General features: G+C 46.4%; 1 protein-coding gene across 2 annotated transcripts in view; it reads right to left on the bottom strand.

Moving 5' to 3' along the window:
- Positions 1–20,534, bottom strand: part of LOC144501304 (sodium-dependent serotonin transporter-like) — an 81,570-nt gene that overhangs the window by 37,555 nt on the left and 23,481 nt on the right. For both annotated transcript variants that reach the window (XM_078224903.1, XM_078224904.1), the window contains exons 5-6: positions 19,328–19,466; positions 8,766–8,900 (exon numbers count right to left, since the gene is read on the bottom strand). In XM_078224903.1, the coding sequence (XP_078081029.1) occupies positions 8,766–8,900; positions 19,328–19,466 (274 nt within the window). The remainder of the gene's footprint in view (positions 1–8,765; positions 8,901–19,327; positions 19,467–20,534) is intronic.

Here is a 20,534-nt window from a genome sequence, read left to right on the forward strand (position 1 = left end):
GTGTCCGCCTCCACCACCTTGCCTGGCAACGCATTCCAGGCCCCCACCACCCTCTGTGTAAAATATGTCCTTCTGATATCTGTGTTAAACTTCCCCCCCCTTCACCTTGAACCTATGACCCCTCGTGAACGTCACCACCGACCTGGGGAAAAGCTTCCCACCGTTCACCCTATCTATGCCTTTCATAATTTTATACACTTCTATTAAGTCTCCCCTCATCCTCCGTCTTTCCAGGGAGAACAACCCCAGTTTACCCAATCTCTCCTCATAACTAAGCCCCTCCATACCAGGCAACATCCTGGTAAACCTCCTCTGTACTCTCTCCAAAGCCTCCACATCCTTCTGGTAGTGTGGTGACCAGAACTGGACGCAGTATTCCAAATGCGGCCGAACCAACGTTCTATACATCTGCAACATCAGACCCCAACTTTTATACTCTATGCCCCGTCCTATAAAGGTAAGCATGCCATATGCCTTCTTCACCACCTTCTCCACCTGTGACGTCACCTTCAAGGATCTGCACACCCAGGTCCCTCTGCGTATCTACACCCTTTATGGTTCTGCCATTTATCGTATAGCTCCTCCCTACATTATTTCTACCAAAATGCATCACTTCGCATTTTGTCAGCTTGGATCTTGTTTGTCTCCCTTGTGGGGAACCTTGAATTGGATTCTGAATTTAGTTTTTGGAGCAAGCAAGGAATGGATTTTGGTTTACCCGGTCCATTCATAGAATCCCTACAGTGCAGAAAAAGGCCATTCGGCCCACTGAGCCTGCACTGACAACTATCCCGCCTAGACCCTATCCCCATAATCCCACGTATTTACCCTACTAATCCCCCGAACACTAAGGGGCAACTTAGCATGGCCAATCAACTTAATTTTTTGGAGTGTGGGAGGAAACTGGAACCCCAGAGGAAACCCATGCAGACACAGGGAGAATGTGCAGATTTCACTGACAGTCACCCGAGGCCAGAATTGAACCAAAGTCCTTGGCGCTGTGAGGCAGCTGTGCTAATCACTGTGCCAACATGCCACGCACATCCATTCTGAGCATTGGCTTTGTAACTTTAAGGATGGAGTAAAAATATTTTTAAAATATTCCTTTTGGTGAGGCTGGTTGATGAATAAATATATAACATGTTTTGTGACGACAGAACATCCCAAAGTTCTTCCACAGTATTGGGCCAAATGGTCCCCTGCGCCATTATGATTCTATGAGAAGTAATTAAGTCATCTTAAGATATAGCAATTGTTGTTTAGTAGTCAAAATAAGCAGCCAATTTGCACACAATAAAATATTGCACATAGCAATGCGATGTTTGGCCAGGTGACTTGTTTCTAATCCACATCTTCATCTGTCACAGTTTACCCTCTGATTTTCAGCTTCTCTGCCGTTTGGCCATTCACACCTTCTATTCTCTCTATGGACTGCCATTCGCACCCCCCCATTCCCTCACCCTACAGTATAAATATCTCCCACTTTCTATGCCTTTCAGCTTTGACAAAGGGTCATCTGGACTCAAGACGTCAGCTCTTTTCTCTCCTTACAGATGCTGCCAGACCTGCTGAGATTTTCCAGCATTTTCTCTTTTGGTTTCAGATTCCAGCATCTGCAGTAATTTGCTTTTATCCAGTGTTTCTAATGGTGTTGGTCGAATGAGCAACGCAGGACGCAATACTGGGTGAACTCCTTTGTACTCCTTTGCTGAGATGAATGTTTTTACATTCATCTCAGCAGGTAGACTGTTTAAATTTTTATCTGAAAGCTGTCTCTGACAGTGCAACACTACCCCACACTGCACGGTAGTAACAGGATTTTGTGGTGAAGTCTCTTGAGTCCAGGTGGAACTCACTGTCTTCCTGACTCAGAGGCGTGAGAGCCTGAGCCAAGGCTAATCCATAAAATTAATGGCCAGCTAATTGTCATCAGCACTTCCCAATCTGCATGGCCACCACTTGCCAAAATGCTGAATACTAAATCTCTAGCCGGACGTTTTAGTTGCGGTCACTGGGGGGCAGGAAGGTAGAGAGGTTATCCCATCTCAGCTGGAGACAGTCCCTGGAATTCTCCGGCCGTTCACGCCCTGCCACCAGCAAGAACTGAGAATTTGGCGCTCAGCCACATCCCCGTTCACTGCAGTGGGATGGGAGAATCCCAGCTGCAGGCGAGGTCGGAGAATCCGGCCCATTGTTACATCGGGTAAATGTTCTAATGTGTGTTATTTTGCCTTTTGCAGTTGCCTATCTCCCTGTATGGCTCTGTTGCCAGCTTCATAATCCAGAAGACCAGTGTCTGTGATGGATGTGATCATTAGTTCCCAGATGATCTTTACCGCCCTGCCCGCTGTGATGACTTCAGCCAAGCTAATGAGGTTGGCTTGCTAGAGTATGAACTACCTGATGAGTCCTAATTGATGGTTAAATCAGGGAGCCTCATGCTCCCTATTTAAAGCAGGTGTGTCAGACTCCCAGCCTGCATTCAGCAGGAAGCAACTGGAGAACTGGCTGTGTACAGATGTATGGTGTAAATAAAGTAACTTGGTGGTGGGACTTTCACCTTTGTGGAGTTATTACACCCGCCACGGAGTTAGACCCGGTGAGGGGCGGACAACAGAAATGTCCATTGTCCTTGAGCGGGAATTTACGGTCTTGCTCGAGTGAGGCCGCAAAATCCCACCCGCTATCTCTTGCTCTGACAACTGAGCCCAGGCCACAGAAATGCACCTGGGCCATCATTCTGATTTCAGGTGTCAAGACTAAAGCGACTCACACTTTTTGAAGTCAGCAATACCCCAGTCAGTTTAGCAACTGTTCACAAACTAGTTAAGTGTTTCAACTATATAAAAAAAGCTTTAAATATAAGAGGTGAGCTATCGGACTTGATAATAACAGCTGAACGTTAGGCGGCTGACAGGTTTTGTTGAACTACAGATAATCAAAGGCAATTAATTGTACAATAAGTTAAGAGGAAATGTCCATGAGGCACATGTTGAAGATTAGTGGTTTCCTCCATAGTTTCATCCAATTCCAGAACTGTTTTTAGCTAACTGATGCAGGTGTACTGTACAAAACAAGTGACAGCTTGGCTCAATGGTCATGCTCTCACATCTAAATCTGAGTCTAGATTCACTCTAGAAGCTGAACATGTAGCCTACGCTGACAATTCGGTGTAGTCACATGGTGGCACAGTGGTTAGCGCTGCTGCCTCACAGAGCTAGGGACCCGTGTTCAATCCTGACTTGGGTCACTGTCCGTGCAGAGTCCGCACGTTCTCCCTGTGATCTTCCAGGTGTTCCGGTTTCCTCCCACAGTCCGAAAGACGTGCTGGTTAGGTGCATTGGCCATGCTAAATTCTCCCTCAGTGTACCCGAACAGGCACCGGAGTGTGGCGACTCGGGGATTTTCACAGTAACTTCGTTGCAGTGTCAATGTAAGCCTACTTGTGACAATAAAAAAACTACAAACTAAGATAGTACCGTGGGAGTGCTGCTGTGTGCTTTTTCTAATAGGAGAAGATGATGTGATTTTCCCTCTGACTTAGTACAGAAATCCCTAAAGAGTATCATGTTAAACATAGTGTAAACCAGGTGTCTCCAAACTACGGCCCGCGGGCCACATCCGGCCCGCAGCAGGCTAACATCTGGCCCACAGCCAGTGGGGCGGGACGGGATTCCCGCTGCCGTAAACACTCCCGCATCCGGAACCCCTCCGCTGACTCATGATCCGGACGCGGGGACGGAAGCCACAGGCCGGACATTTGCTGCGGCTCCCCGCGGTGTCTGATGGACCCATGGGAATCCCCGCCCTCTTTACCGGCCTATTGTCCAATCAGAGCTGCCGTCTTGTGACTGACAGTTCATTAAACGAATCAGCAATTGAGACATCTGTTATCCAATTGCCGCTCTGCATTGACTGAGTAACAGCTGCTTTATCCAATCCGTAAGCTCCATTTGTCTGAAATGAGGCGAGAACAATGACAATGATGGCGGCAATTCAGACCAATTCAGTTATGGAAGGAAAAAGGAAAAGAAAAGTGGACAGTGAGTGCCGCCTGTTTAATGAAGAATGGGGTGTAAAGTAGATCTTTGTACAAGCAGGTGATAAAGCCTTGTGTGTCATATGCAACGAAACTGTTGCAGTTTTGAAGGAGTGCAATGTACGTCAGCAGTATGAGACCAAACATGAACCAAGTCATTCCCAATTCACAGGAACACAGCGTTTGGAAAAATTTGAATCAATGAAACGCAGGTTGCTTTCCCAACAAGCTTTTTTTACACAGAAGATAACTGAAAATGAAGCTTTAACCAGGGCCAGTTACAAACTAGTTTATATGTTGGCTAAAAGAGGAAAGCCATTCACCGATGGAGATCTCATCAAAGAGTGTATAATGGAAGCAGTGGAAGAGTTATGCCCAGAAAAAGCAAATCTGTTCAAAATCATCAGTCTTGCGTCAAATACTGTTGCTCGTAGAATTGAGGATATAGGAAGCAATATCTTTCATCAAATTGCAGACAAAGCAAGAAATTTTCTGTTGTATTCTCTCGCACTTGATGAATCGGCTGATGTGTGTGACACATCACAACTCCTAGTATTCATCCGTGGCGTCGACAGTGAATTTAATGTGACACAAGAATTAGCATCAGTGCATAGCATGCACAGCACAGTAACTGGAGAAGACATCTTCAAAGAATTGCAAAAAACTGTATAACCTGGAGTGGAATAAACTGCAATGCGTGACAATTGATGGAGGAAAGAACATGTCTGGGCTGAAGAAAGGTTTGGTTGGACAAATCACAAAAGCTTGTGAGGTTGGTGGATTCTCAAAGCCGATGTTTCTGCATTGCATTATCCATCAACAAGCATTGTGCGGAAAATATGTGGATATGTCTTGCGTTCTGAAACCTGTTGTTTCAACAGTGAATTTCATTCGATCTCACTGGCTTAATCATCGCCAGTTCATTTATAAAACTAATTTTTTTTCTTTGGCCCCCGAAAATGTGTAAAATATACGATGTGGCCCTCGTACTGAAAAGTTTGGAGACCCCTGTTGTAAACACACAAAGGAACTACTGATTGCAATGCTGTTTTGCATTTTAGTAAGAAGTCTCACAACACCAGGTTAAAGTCCAACAGGTTTATTTGGTAGCAAATACCATAAGCTTTCGGAGCGCTGCCCCTTCGTCAGATGGAGTGAAAGAACTTTCACTCCATCTAACGAAGGGGCAGCGCTCCGAAAGCTTATGGCATTTGCTACCAAATAAACCTGTTGGACTTTAACCTGGTGTTGTGAGACTTCTTACTGTGCTTACCCCAGTCCAACGCCGGCATCTCCACATCATGACTTGCATTTTAGTGGCAGACATCGGTGGGCCTTTATCTTTGTTTTTGCACTAAATTCTGGCAATTTATTTACACTTGAAAAAAAAGTGATTCAGCAGAGGAAACACATTGGACTGCCGAGCTAGATGGTAATAAGAGTTTCAACTTCAAACATGGTCAATGGTCTGGGCACGAGTTATGCTTAAAATTGCACCCATTTTAAGATGTTAGTTTTTTTCTTGAGTTCCACTCAAAATCATGTGCATATTGCAAAATCCGCCAAGAACCAGCACAATGAAAATGTTAATATTTCTCTGTATTCTTCAGGTAACCTGGTACAGTTTGATTAATGCAGTCAAAATAGGGTTATCACAAAAACAGGCATATTTAACGACAGTCCCACTGAAGTCAATGGCTTTTCCCCTTGTTCGTAACTTGTGCAGATGGGGAACCCACCTGAGGGGGGGAGGGGGGGAGGGGGGGGGGGGGAATCGCCGTCGGCAGGACTGGAAGATTCCACTGGTGGGAAAGGCTGGAAAATTTCAGCCAATGGCTATCCACCTCCTGTGAGTAACCCAATTAGAATTTGAACTGATTGGAAAAAAAATTCATAGATATGCAGAACTATATCCTATTACATTGGCGTACAATAGTCAGTTCCTTGGTAAAATGCAAAACATTTCTAAATGATTCTATTACTATCCCAGCCCCAAAAGAACTTGTTTAATGTTTTTGTCTCTTTGAAGTCCTGCAGACTATCGCAACTAACAAAGATTCCCAAAATAGATTCATTGGGGTGGTATGGTGGCACGGTGGTTAGCACTGCTGCCTCGCAGCCCCAGGGACCCGGGTTCAATTCCCCGGCTTGGGTCACTGTCCGTTTGGAGTCTGCACATTCTCCCCGTGTCTGCGTGGGTTTCCTCCGGGTGCTCCGGTTTCCTCCCACAGTCCAAAAGACGTGCTGGTTCGGTGCATTGGCCATGCTAAATTCTCCCTCAATATAGCCGAACAGATGCGGAGTTTGGCAACTAGGGGATTTTCACAGTAACTTCATTGCTGTGTTAATGCAAGCCTACTTGTGACACTAATAAATACATTTTAGACTTTTTCATGCTGGGAGCATGGACAGGGCCGGCTACAAGCACAATGTAAACAAACGCAAAAGATAGCAGAAACCTGATTTGTGCCAAATCTAATTGACGTTTAAAGTTCCTCAATCTTTTGTGAACCTTTCAGTGAATTGCACCAAAAAGGAAATTGGGCACAACTAAGTAGAAAGTCTACACTGTAGTTTGAGGGCAGAAGATTAATTTAAAAGCGCGCTGATCAATTAAACTACAGTGTTGGTTGTAGTTGGAGTTTTCGTGAAATTTCAGAAATAATTTCATTCTAATAGTCTGGTGAGATGTCTCGGAGGCTCATGCCTGTGTAATCTGAGTATGCATCATCTGTGTGTGTAGCGTCCTTTTCCCTGATTCCTTGGTATTTTGGAGATCACTGTGCATTCACTCGCAAGGCTTGAACTCCAGCTTTGCCATTTCCCAAACTTAATGGGTGAGATTCTCCGGCCATTCGTTGGAGGCGGGATTCTCCAGTCCTGCCAGCGGTGCCTCCCTGGCCATGGATTTCCCGGTGGCAGACTCCGTACAGACAGTGGCCCAATCCAGTAATTAAACCCAGGTCCCTGGCGCTGTGAGGCAGCAGTGCTAACCACTGTGCCGCCCCAATGAGAAATCCTGTTGACAGTGGCGGGTCCAGAGGATCCCACTGCCAGCGAACGGCGCGCTGCCTCCTGCTGCCGGGAAACATGCGGCTGGGAGGCCGGAGAATCCCACCCAACTTTTTTCAATTCTATAGCTGGACCTGCCACCGCCATCTCCGTCCTCCATCACCTTTTTAATGGTGGGAGTTTTACAGCCCCGACGCAGTGGGGGATGGGCCATAAAATGCGGCGAGCTGCTCAGAGGTCTGTTGACATCGGCAGGACTGGAAAATCCCACCGGCGTAAAATTCCGGTCTTAATGTTCATCATTTTATAAAAGCTAAGTTGGCTACAGAATCAAAAAAAGACATCACCAGGAACACAGGCTTCGGGCAGCACAGTGACACAATGGTTAGCACTGCTGCCTTGCAGCGTCAGGGACCCGGGTTCAATTCCAGCCTCAGGTCACTGTCTGTGTGGAGTTTGCACATTCTACCCGTGTCTGCGTGGGTTTCCTCCGGGTGCTCCGGTTTCCTTCCACAGACTGAACGATGTGCAGTTTAGGTTGATTCATCAATTTAGCATAGCCAATCAAGGGATTAGCAGGATAAATATGTGGGGTTGCAGGAATAAGGCCTGGGTGGGATTGTGGTCAGTGCAGATTCAATGGGCCAAATGGCCTCCTTCTGCACTATAGGGATTCTATGATTCGCTCTGTACCTCACCTACTCGTTAGCCATGGCTCTTCTCTCTAGTCCTGCAGCAAGGTTTATCACCATGATTTTCCAACTCAGCGATCTCATCCTCCACAACTAGATGAGCTCAGGTTGCAGCATCACAAGATGACAAGTGCCTATTTGGGCGAGATGTCAGGTAGGCGAAGGGGCAGTCAGTGCTTCAGGAACTGCATCCAAGCTCAAACCAGCCCCTTCTGGGAAAATACAGAGAGGCTGAGGAGGCAAAGAAGTTTTGGGAATGAGAGATGTTACTTTACTCCCTTACTGGGGCAGATTGCGATAATTCCACAACTTGATATGGTGCACATCGCAATCACTAAAAGAACTTTGATACAACACACCGCCAGTGCTATGGTTCCAAAGGACGTATTATGCAAGTATAGTTCTGCACGGTCAACTTTATGGCATTTTGACTGATGCTTGGGTGTTGGACCATAGACGTTACACAGTGATCTACCTGCCTGCTAGGTCATAAAAACATAAAACTAGAAGCAGGAGTAGACCACTCGGCCCTTCGAGCCTGCTCCGCCATTCATTATTATCATGGCTGATCATCAGATTTAATATCCCGATCCCCCTTTTCTCCCTTTAGCCCGAAGAGTTATATCTAATTTTTTCTTGAAATCACACAACGTTGGCCTCAGCTACGTTCTGTGGTCGTGAATTCCACACATTCACCACTCTCCGAGTGAAGAAATTTCTCCTCACCTCAGTTCTAAAAGGTTTACCCCTTATCCTCAAACTATGACCCCTAGTTCTGGACTCCCCCTCCATCAGGTACATTCTTTCTGAATTTACCCTGTCTAACCCTGTTAGAATTTCATAAGTTTCTATGAGATCCCCTCTCGCTCTTCTAAACACCAATGAATATAATCCTAACCGACTTAGTCTCTGCCCATATGACAGACCTGCCATCCAAGGAATCAGAATCAGGTCACAGAGGACATGAAGTGTAGTGAATCAGTAGTATTAAACTAGGGCCAATATGGCTCTAGTTGACTTACCTGAGTGGTAAGGAGTTTGTTCCATTCAGGCTTAAGATAGTAGAGGATACCTCGCCAGGCCCCAGGCAGGGTGGCACCCCGAACCAAGAGAATAAACAGTACAAGATAGGGGAGGGTGGCTGTTACCCATACAACCTGCAGAAGAAATAAAAAAAATTAGGCAGTTCTAAAAATACAACATGCATTCTATATGTGCCAGATATATTTACACTGAACAAACTAACTGCTGTGAAAGTTCCAAGCTGACCAGTATAACTTGATGAAAGTGTCCATGCTGGTAACATTTATGCCACATAAGTGCCTGGCAATGATCATCTTTTATGAAAAACAGCCTAACTATCACCCCTTGACATTCATTGGCATTGCAATCACTGAATCCTCCACTATCAACATCCTGGGGATTATCATTGACCAGGAACTGAACTGGACTAGCCATATAAATATTGTGGCCACCAGACCAGGTCAGAGGCTAGGAATCCTGCAGTGAGTAACTCATCTCCTGACTCTCCAAAGCCTGTCCAACACCTACAAGGTACAAGTCAGGAGTGTAATGGAATACTCTCCACTTGCCTGGATGGGTGCAGCTCCAACAACATTGAAGCAGCTTGACGCCATCCAGGGCAAAGCAGCTGCTTGATTGGCACCCCATCCACAAACATCCACTCCCTCCACCACCGACACTCAGTAGCAGCAGTGTGTACCATCTACAAAATGCACTGCAAGAATTCACCAAGGCTCCTTAGGCAGCACCTTCCTAACTCATGACCACTCCCATCTAGAAGGACAAGGGAAGCAGATATCTGGGAACACCTGGAGGTTCCTCTCCAAGTCACTCATTATCCTGACTTGGAAATGTAACGCCGTTCCTTCAATGTCACTGGGTCAAATCCTGAAACTCCTTCCCCGACGGCACTGTGGGTGTACCTACACCACACGGACTGTAGCAGTGGAAGAAGGCAGCTCACCACCACCTTCTGAAGGGGCCATGAGGAATGGGCAATAAATGCTGGGCCTTGCCAGTGACGCCCACATCCCATAATTAAATTTAAAAACGGTCTGTTTAAATACTGTAGGGGAGGAGCAATGCTTTGTTCTGCTGGGAAACAAGTTTCCTTGGGAATTAGTGCAGATACAGACTGTAATTGCTGCTCCCTCAGACCAGACAAACAGAGCAGCACTGCAGGGTGCAAGCTCATTTTTAATATACGCATGACCTCATGGGCCTTATCACGCTGTAGTCTGCACAAATAAATGTTTGTCTGGGGCCGTCTCTTGAAAAAGGAACTCTCTAACCCTCCAGAGTCAAGGTGAGATCACTGCTGGGCACCAGCTGCTGGCAAGACAGCCCCTGGATATCCAGTCCCTGGAAGCTGCCAGTGCCACTCAGAACCGGGTAGCAGGAGGAGAGGCTGGCTAACAGGGACAAGATGATGAGGAATGGACAACTGGCCCACACTTCCATTCACTCCAGGAAAGCCCTGCATTCCCACTCGTTGGTTGCAAAATGATTTGATGGCTTCTTGTCTCCACCATTCTGCCCAGAAGTCCATTCTAAGCGTGGAAAGGACCTGATGATTCCTGTTCTAACGTTGCCTATTACACATGTGAATCTGTCCTCTTGTTCAACTCTCACTGGTTAAATTTAAATAGAATTCCAAATTAAGGTTACAGCACCATTTACGATCTGATATAATATCAGCAAAATGACTCGAGGTGACTCTTGTTTGGGCTTCTTTTGTCTCCAGCAACGTATAAGATGTCTGGGGTTTTGGAGACTATTCACAGCATGGAGTGGAGCTCAGGACCTTAGTGACATGGAGATTAAAATCTGGAATATTTTGACTGTTCATGCCCCACCGTCAGCGAGGACGGAGAATTTGGCGCTCAGCCAAATCTCCGTTCACTGCAGCGGGCCTGGAGAAGCCTGGCTGCAAGTGAGGTCAGAGAATCCAACCCTATATTTCCTCTTTTACCCCCAACTCGCTCCAATCTCACCAGACATGAAACAGCACATTGATGTTCCACAGTGATGCACCTTTTTTGGGTACTCTTCAACTCTGAAAACATTTTTTATGTAACAATGGCAGATGAAAATTAAATGTGCACCTCAAATATTTGGATTGCAAATGAACTAACTATTCTCCAGAACCCAAAGAGAAAATGCTGGAAAATCTCAGCAGGTCTGGCAGCATCTGTAAGGAGAGAAAAGAGCTGACGTTTCGAGTCCGGATGACCCTTAAAGGGTTATCCGGACTCGAAACGTCAGCTCTTTTCTCTCCTTACAGATGCTGCCAGACCTGCTGAGATTTTCCAGCATTTTCTCTTTTGGTTTCAGATTCCAGCATCCGCAGTAATTTGCTTTTATTCTCTAGAACCCAGTGGCTTGAAAAGACAAGAGGGTGACAAGTCTGAGAGACAGCAATCCCAGTGCGTTGTTGGGAATTTCTTCATCTGAATGCACAAAGCACTTGCAATGAGATAAATGAACCATTGTCACAAACGAAGGTAAATCAAAAGGGCGGCACGGTGGCACTGCTGCCAGGGATTCGGGTTCAATTCCGGCCTTGGGTGGCTGTGCGGAGTCTGCACATTCTCCCTGTGTCTGCGTGGGTTTCCTCCGGATGCTCTGATATCCTCCCCCACTTCAAAGATGTGCAAGTTAGTTGGATTGGCCATGCTAATTGCCCCTTAGTGTCAGGGGGATTAACAGGGTAAATATGTGGAATTAATGGGAGGGGGCCTGGCTGGGATTGTGGTTGGTGCAGGCTTGATGGACCGAATGGCCTTCTTCTGTACTGTAGGGTTTCTATGATTTCAATCAAATTGCCATTACAGAAATATGGGGCTGAATTGTATTCTACGGGCAAAGGTCACAGTGATGGTGCCAGAAGCAGGTGCCATTTTCATTTTCCCATTAAGTGGCCAATGACATGTAATCTCGTAGAGGCCAGCCATTTAAGGACCACTCCCAGGCTGGAGGCAGGTACATGGGTGGCAGGTTTGGTGTCAGTTTGAACTATATTAAAGGGCTGACAGCTCTGCATTTGTTGTTGCCTGAACAAAGACCTCCATCTTTCTATCGTTGCTCTCTGACAGAGCACCGAGACTGCAGGCGGGATTTTATGGCCCCACTCGTCCCCAAAACCGGAAAATCCCACCCAAGATCAATGGGCTTTCCCATTGTCCACCGCTCGCCCGCTCCAATTCCCAAGGCGGCCCACATTTGCATCCATATCGGACCGTGGCTGCCTCTCAGTGAGAGGTGCCTGCCTGGCGTCGCTGACTGCCACAGGGGTTTTTGAGAGTGGCTGAATACTGGTGGCATTCGTGTGACCCCCATTGTGGATGAATGGGCCCCCACCCGCCTAGGCATTGCGTTCGAGATCCTTGATTCATCGGAAGGCCACAGCGGCAGTGGCAGAAGGAAGAGCCCGGATAGCCCGACAGCTCAGTAATTCCTCCAAGCAGCTTCTCCTCCAGTCTGCAAAGGTAGGCAGGAGGTCCTCCTCCCCAGGGTTATAGAGCGCACAGCAGACCATCGCAATACACAAAACCCTCATGGGGGGCATACTGAAGGGCTCAAACGGATCGATCCAAATGCTTGAATTAGAAGTCCAGTGGCCAGCTCAGCAGACACTCGGGTTGGTCTGTGGCAGGTGGTCTACCTCTCCTCTGCAACCTTGCATGGATTCCTCACAAGCATAAGTAACCATCTCTTTCGTAGATAGCCCAGGTCTCGGAGTATCCGTCCCTGAAGATGCACAAGGAACCAGGAAAGCTGCAGCAACTGGGGCTGCCCAGTTATACAGACACACCTGCAGGATCCACTTTGGGTGGATGCAGATCAGTTAGACATTGCTGTTTTAATGAAGGTTGCTGGCTGTTCTGTGGCAACCCGGATGGCAGCGGATGACACCTTGCACCTGGTGGAGTTCAGCAATGGCTCCAAAACCAATGGCCCTGTCCTTCCAGATCAGTGTCGTAGCGCACATTGCCATCAACTCTCTCAAACATGGCACTGGTTCTCCTTGATGATCTTGATGCACTAATGGGCTGCAGACTGGGAGATCCCACAAATATCTTCAGCGGATCCCAGGGAAGAGGCAAAGCCATAGAAGTTGAGAGCCAGGGTGATCTCCAGTGCTTCTGATATTGGATGCCTACCAATCCCCCTGGGTCTTAGCTCATCCTTCAGCTGACTTCCCTGGAGAGCTGCTGACACTGATGCTTGAACATTTAGAGGACATTCAGCCTCAGGCAGTACACTCTACCCTAGGGGTAGATTCTTAAGGTTCTGGTTACTATTTTATTTTTATTCATTCATGGGACATGGACGCCATTGGCTGGCCAGCATTTATTGCCCAAGTCTAGTTGCCCTTGGAGGGCAATTCAGACTCAACCACATTCTGCTATTGGTATGCCCCTCTTTGTCCTTCGCCAACATTGCCATCCCAAGGCTGGCCCTTTTGCGAGTTGCTTCCATTTTATGGTGCTTTTTCCGCACCATCTCCAAGCTCTGAATGATCAGCCAAGGTCACACGGAGACCAAGGTTGGAAAATAAATATTCCAGGGTACACAATATTTTGAAATGACAGACAGCCCTGGTGGAAAAGAGTGACATCAGGCCAGTGGTGAGAAAGGATCTTGACTGAGAAGATCAGGAAATAGAATCAGTATTTATAGAAATTTAAAATAACAAAGGTCAAAAAACGTAAGTGGCAGTAGTATATAGGCCCCTATCAATAATTATACAGGTGGTCAAAGCATTAAGCAAGAAATAATTGGAGCTTGTAGCAAAGGTAACGTAATAATTGTGGGTGATTTCATAGAATCCCTACAGTGCAGAAGGAGGCCATTCGGCCCATTGAGTCTGCACCAACAACAATCCCACCCAGGTCCTATCCCCATAACCCCAAATATTTATGCCGCTAATCCCTCTAACCTACACATCCCAGGACACTAAGGGGCAATTTAGCATGGCCAATCAACATAACTTGCACATCTTTGGACTGTGGGAGGAAACTGGAGCACCCGGAGGAAACCCATGCAGACACGGGGAGAGCGTGCAAACTGCACACAGACAGTGACCCAAGCTAGGAATTGAACACAGGTCCCTGCAGCTGCGAGGCAGCAGCGCTAACCACTGTGCCACCGTGCCACCATGCCACCGTGCCACCATGCCACCGTGCCACCATGCCACCGTGCCACCATGCCACCGTGCCACCATGCCACCCTTCCACTCTTATGTAGAGGGGAGAAATCAAATTAGCTTGGATGGTCTGGAAGATGAGTTTGTAGAATTATTTTCTGAGAGTTTTTTGAAACATGTTATGGAACCAATTATGGATATAGTTAAATTAGATCTAATACTGTCCAATGAAGCAGGATTAATTAGTAATTTCATTGTAAAGGATCCACTGAGAAAAATGTAATCATAAGACAACTGAATATTGAGTGGTGAAGCATGCTCAAGGGGCTGTATGGTGTAGTCCTGCTACTATTTCTTATCCTGTCCACAACTGGCACCTTCCGAAACCACTGGGACATTCTCTCATTGCCAGTGGAATGGTGGGTTCCCATTCCAGGACGGGAGTACCGAGGGTACCATTGGATTGGCTAGAAATTATATTCAATCACTGATAGCTAGTCAGAAAGGACTGCGTCCATGCAATGAAGCCCCCCCCCCCAAACCCCCACCGGCTCCCCCAAAACACACAGCTGTTCCACGCTCCTTGCTGTAAGGGGGGAACCTCTAAACTTTCAGTTAAAAAGTGTGCCTTCATCTCCTTGGCCTAGGTGGGCCCAACATCCACTATTCAGCAGCTTATATACCAGCCCATTTGAAAGTTTAATTTATTAGTGACACAAGTAGGCTTACATTAGCAACGCAATGAAGTTACTGTGAAAATCCCCTAGTCACCATACCCTGGTGCCTGTTCGGGTACACGGAGGGAGAATTTAGCATGGCCAATGCACCTAACCAGCACGTTTTTCAGACTGTGGGAGGAAACCGGAGCACCCAGAGGAAGCTCTCGCTGACATGGGGAGAATGTGCAGACTCCGCACAGCAACCCCAAGCCGGGAATCGAACCCGGGTCCCTGACGCTGTGTGGCAGTGGTGCTAACTACTGTGCCACCGTGCTGCCCTTCAGGTCCTTCAAAGGCCACCAATGTGGAATCCCCAGGAGGTAGGAAATTCCAGAATCTTACCACCGTTCACGCCAGCAGGGTTTTCCCATCCCGCCGCAGTGAATGGAGATTTTGCTGGCCGCCAAATTCTCCGATATTGCTGCACTGGAAGCGTGGCGTGAACGGGTGGTAAGATCGCGCCCCAGGGCTTAGCTCTGCCCATCTTGTCTAGCTCGGTAAAAGCAGAGGCTTTTAATCCCCTTCTATCCCCCATCGCTAAGTGCAACTGCCCGGCAAGATCCCAGCTTTCAACTGTTTTGCAGCGTATATATGTGCTTTAGAGCTTCCCAAGGTCAGGAAAGACACCACGTAAATGGAATTTTATTTCTTTTGTCACTTTGTGAATCGTCAGACTTTTTAAAGCAGCTAAAATGTGAATTGCAACAACTCATCCAGTCCTGTGATTATTGCAGTTCCAATAAAAATTGGATTACGTGCAGTGAACATTCAGCCTCGAATTAACTTCACACTGGAGATATTTGTGTGGCTAATTTGTGAGATTTTCCTTTTACAGAACTTAATGGAAGTGGAGAAATCTATGGATGTGAATTTAAAATTGACATTTTAGCAGTATTTTTAATCTGAATTAGATGCCTAGTGATAGAATATTTTTTTTAAAAAATGCAGGAAGGTATTAAAATAGTTGTTAATGGGATGGATAGAAGCTTATGTGGCAACTTGTAGTCAGTGTAAAAAGAGATAATCAACATGCTAGGGCGGCACAGTGGTTAGCACTGCTGCCTCACAGCGCCAGGGGACCTGGGCTCGATTCCCGGCTTGGGTCACTGTCTGTGTGGGGTTTGCACGTTCTCCCTATGTCTGCGTGGGTTTCCGCCGGGTGCTCCAGTTTCCTCCTACCGTCCAAAAGACGGACTGATTAGGTACATTGGGCATGCTATATTCTCCCTTAGTGTACCCGAACAGGCGCCGGAGTGTGGCGACTGGGGGATTTTCACAGTAACTTCACTGCAGCGTGAATGTAAGCTTACTTGTGATACTAATAAATAAACTTTAATAACACTGTGGAGTTGAGAAAGGAAAATAAGCGTTAAGCAGAGTAAAGCAGACTTTAGCAGTGGAAGTTCCATCTCAGATCAGGAGAGACAAAATGAATCCAAGAATTTTAACAGATGCCTCTGTGTTTCTTAAATTACAGTCCTCATGGGACCACTTAAAGATTTTGTTTTTCTGGAAATAGAAGACAAGTCTTGGGCCAAAAATGGCAATTTCAAAGAACAACAAAAAAATAAGAGATTATTTGAGCCTCAATCAGGATTGTCTTGGCTGAGTCAAGTTAATTATTGTTATGACGAGCCAAGACCCACAGTTGTTCATAATCATGATGTGATGTAGTGGAGGCATGGCCAACACTCCTGCATAACAGATATGAAGAAATATGTGGCAGGACTAGGTTGATGCACGTTTTAATAAGCAACACATGGAACTGTCAGGGTTGATTTACACAAAACAGTCTGATTGGAAAGACTGAGCTATAGGCCTCTTTCGGAGGGCTGAAATCAGAATTAACATGGAGGACTGGTGAACTCCCAGAGAAAAGGACTTAAAAGCCTATTGATTCTCTGAAACCTGATCAAGTCCAAGAAATGACAACATTGATGTGGTCGGAAAAAGCTGCAAAACAGAAACACATGGGGAGGTGATGGCCTAGTGATATTATCGCTAAACTATTAATCCAGAAACTCAGCCAACGTTCTGGGGATTCGGGTTCAAATCCTGCCAGGGCAGATGGTGAAATTTGAATTCAATAAATATCTGGAATTTAAGAATCTACTGATGACGATTACTGGAAAAACCCATCTGGTTTACTAATGTCCTTTAGGGAAGGAAATCTATCTGGTCTGGCCTACATGTGACTACAGCAATGTGGTTGACTCTCAACTGCCCTCAACAACTAGGGATGGGCAATAAATGCTGGCCAGCCAGCAATTCCCACGTCCCATGAATAATTTTTTTTAAATGAGGGCGTTCTGGCAGCTGTAGTAATATAGACCCAGTAAGAAGTCTCACAACACCAGGTTAAGTGAGACTTCTTACTGTGTTTACCCCAGTCCAACGTCGGCATCTCCACATCATAATATAAACCGCCAGAGGAAAGGCAACAAGTATTCTTCCTATGGGCCTGTTATTTGATGTGGAGATGCCGGTGTTGGAAATCTGTTATTTGAATCAGGTTCTATGAATGTTGTGAGTTTGTTGCAAAGATTAACTGCTTCATAGCACTATTTTCATCTCACATTTGGAGATTATTTCATCGAGCGAAGGTGTTGGATTTAGCTGTCTCTCGATTCAAGGGTTTCTGCCATGGCTCTTCACGTGACTGAACAGGCAGATGACTCTCTTCCAGAGGTCTTTGGGTACATGGGGCAGGATATCCCATGAGGTATCCCACGGGATCCGGAGTGCAGGATATGCTTCTTTTTCTTTCCTTCTCTGCTGCTGTCCCGCCTCATCATTAACACAAAACGTGATGGACAATCCTTGCCATTTTGAATGATTGGCAACAATCTTCTCCCAGTTATGTCAACGCTTCCGAGCCTCAAGGAGAGCTTCGGTGTGTTGTCATAATCTTTCCTTTGTCCCTCCCTGGAATATTAGCCATCGGAGAGTTTAAAGAACAAGACCTGGCAGGGAGACACTTTTTGGTTCTCTGGGCAGAGTGCCTAGTCCCCCGTGGTTGATTTTACTGGATTTTTGCTTGAATGTTTGTAGAGCTAGTTTCAAGGAGACTAGTGATGGTTCTGCCATGAATCCAGAGGATGCAGCAGGGGCAATGCTGATGGAATTTCTTTAGAGTTCTTCTGTGTTGCTGATACAGAATACAGGTCTCACTGCAGTACAGGAGTGTGGTGACAGCAAGGGCTCTGTACACTAGGGAGTTTCATTGACTTGTTATCAAACACTTACTGCCATAGTTTTGTAGAAGGCTGAGCTGGTGCAGCTGATCTGGTGGTTGGATCTCCTTGTCAATGGTGGCCCTTTGAGGCAGGTGGCTTCCAAGGTATGGGAAGAACTTTACATTCATCAACCTGACCAAAGCATTTGAATCAATATGTCGCTAGGCTCTGTGGATTGTGCTCCAGAGATTTGGATGTCCAAAAAAGATCACATTCCTGCAACTACTTCATGACGATATGACGGTAACTTTCTTGAGTGGGAGATCTGAAACACAGCTTCAAGCTGTGAAGCAATGTCAAGTAAGGTTGTGTGGTAGCCCCCATATGTTTACAATCAACCCAACATGGGATATTCATCTCAGGGATCAACTACCCCTTGGTGTGCATATTTAAATAAGTTTAAAGTTTATTTATTAGTGTCACAAGTAGGTTTACATTAACACTGCAGTGAAGTTACTGTAAAAATTCCCGTAGTCGTCACACTCCGGCACCTATTTGGGTACACTGAGGGAGAATTCTAGCATAGCCAATGCACCTAACCAGCACGTCCTTTTAATCGTGGGAGAAAACTGGAGCACCCGGAGGAAACCCACGCAGACACACAAGAATGTGCAAACTCTACACAGACGGACACCCGAGGCCAGGAATTGAACCAGGGCCCCTGGCACTGTGAGGCAACAGTGCTAACCACTGTGCCACCATGCCACCCCACCCTTCAAGGAAAATCTGCACAACTTGGGGTGCCCATGTCTACAACTGCTGTGAGAATAGCAATTTATGCGAATTAAAAATTGAAGGTGTAGCTTCTAACCTTGTCTGACCATGGGCAGCACGGTGGCACAGTGGTAAGCACTGCTGTCTCACAGCACCAGGGACCTGGGTTCGATTCCAGCCTTGGGTGACTCTCTGGGCAGAATCTGCACGTTCTCCCCGTGTCTGTGTCTCCGGGTGCTCTGGTTTCCTCCCACATGCCAAAAGACGTGCTGGTTAGGTGCATGAACAGGCGCTGGAATGTGTGGCTAGGGGATTTTCATGGTAACTTCATTGCCTAACGTAAGCCTACTTGTGACACTAGTAAATAAACTTTAGTAGAGCAATTTTAAAACTTTTACTAAAAACCATTTAAAAATTCAAAAGGTACTTCTATCTCCTTTAATTGCTAGCCCTGTATCAAATTCTTCATTGCACTACTCTATGTTTATCAGCGTGGTATAGGAATGTGATTTATAGCTGGACAGCTTCCCTCCCTAACAGGACTGTGGGTGTACTTACAACACATGGACTGTAGCGGTTCAGGAAGGTAGCCACATTCTCAAGGGCCATTAGGGATGGACAGCCAATGCTGGCCTAGCTCACATCACATGAAAGGATATGTTTAAAATAATAACAAACTCATCGCGCAATGTTGACAGGCACAAGCCAAGGTTGCCTTTTTCACATGATTCAGCTCCACCTACCTTTCCAGAAGTCTTCACGCCTTTCCAAATACTGAAATACACTACAATAAAGATGAAGAGCAGACAAATGGCTAAATGCCAACTGATGCCACCCAGGTCCTCCAGTCCGTGTGACTTGTGAACGTTAAGTACTTGGCGGCTGCAATGAGAATAAATGTCACAGATTACAATGGTATTTTCAAATGGAAATTGGAAGCAACATGCATCATTGGTGTCTTTCAGTCCCAAGGTTCCCATTGCAGTTTTGTTTTCTTACAATCTCCCTCCTCCACAAAGTGCTCTGCTGGTTTTTAACCTGTTCCCATCCTTTTTCTTCCAAGAGATATCACACAATCACACTAATAGCCTGACTCAGTGCAAGCTCACCCATTATAGTTGGAGGAGGCCAATCTTCTCAGCCCTAGGACATTGCCACAGGACTTTCTCGGGGCAATGTCTTGGCTCAAATATCTTCAGCTGCTTCATCAAAGATCTTCCTTCCATCAGAAGGTCAGAAGTGAGGATGTTTGCTGGTGGCTGCACAATGTTCAGCACCATATGCGACTCCTCAGATAGAATAGAATCAGAGAATCCTACAGAGCAGAAGGAGGCCATTCGGCCCATTGAGTCTGCACTGACTACAATCCCACCCAGGCCCTATCCCCATAACCCATGCATTTACCCTAGCTAGTCCCCCTGCCACTAAGGGGCAATTTATCATGGCCAGTCCAACTAACCTGCACATCCTTGGGCTGTGGGAGTAAACTGGAGCACCTGGAGGAAACCCATACGGACACGGGGAGAACGTGCAAACTCTGCACAGACAGTCACCCAAACCGGGAATCGAACCTGGGTCCCTGCTGTGCCAGATACTGAAGCAGTCCGTGTCTGCATGCAGCCAGATCTGGACAACAATTGGGTTTGGGTTGTAAAGTGGCAATTCACAGTTATGGCACACAAGCACCATGCAATGACCAGCTCCAACAAAAGAGATTCAAACCATCTCCCCCTTACCTTCAGTGGCACGACTGAATCTCCCACCATGAACACACGGACTAAAGACTTAACAGGACCAGCCGAGTAAATACTGTGGCGACAAGATCAGGTCAGAGATTGGGAATTCTGCAACGGATATCTCACGCCCTGACTCCTTAAAGCCTAAAGACTGTCCACCGTATACAAGGTACAAGTCAGAAGTGCGATGAAATACGCTCCACTTGGTGAGAAC

The sequence above is a fragment of the Mustelus asterias genome, chromosome 12 (genome assembly GCF_964213995.1).
Source record: "Mustelus asterias chromosome 12, sMusAst1.hap1.1, whole genome shotgun sequence".
NCBI classification, from domain to species: Eukaryota; Metazoa; Chordata; class Chondrichthyes; order Carcharhiniformes; family Triakidae; genus Mustelus; species Mustelus asterias.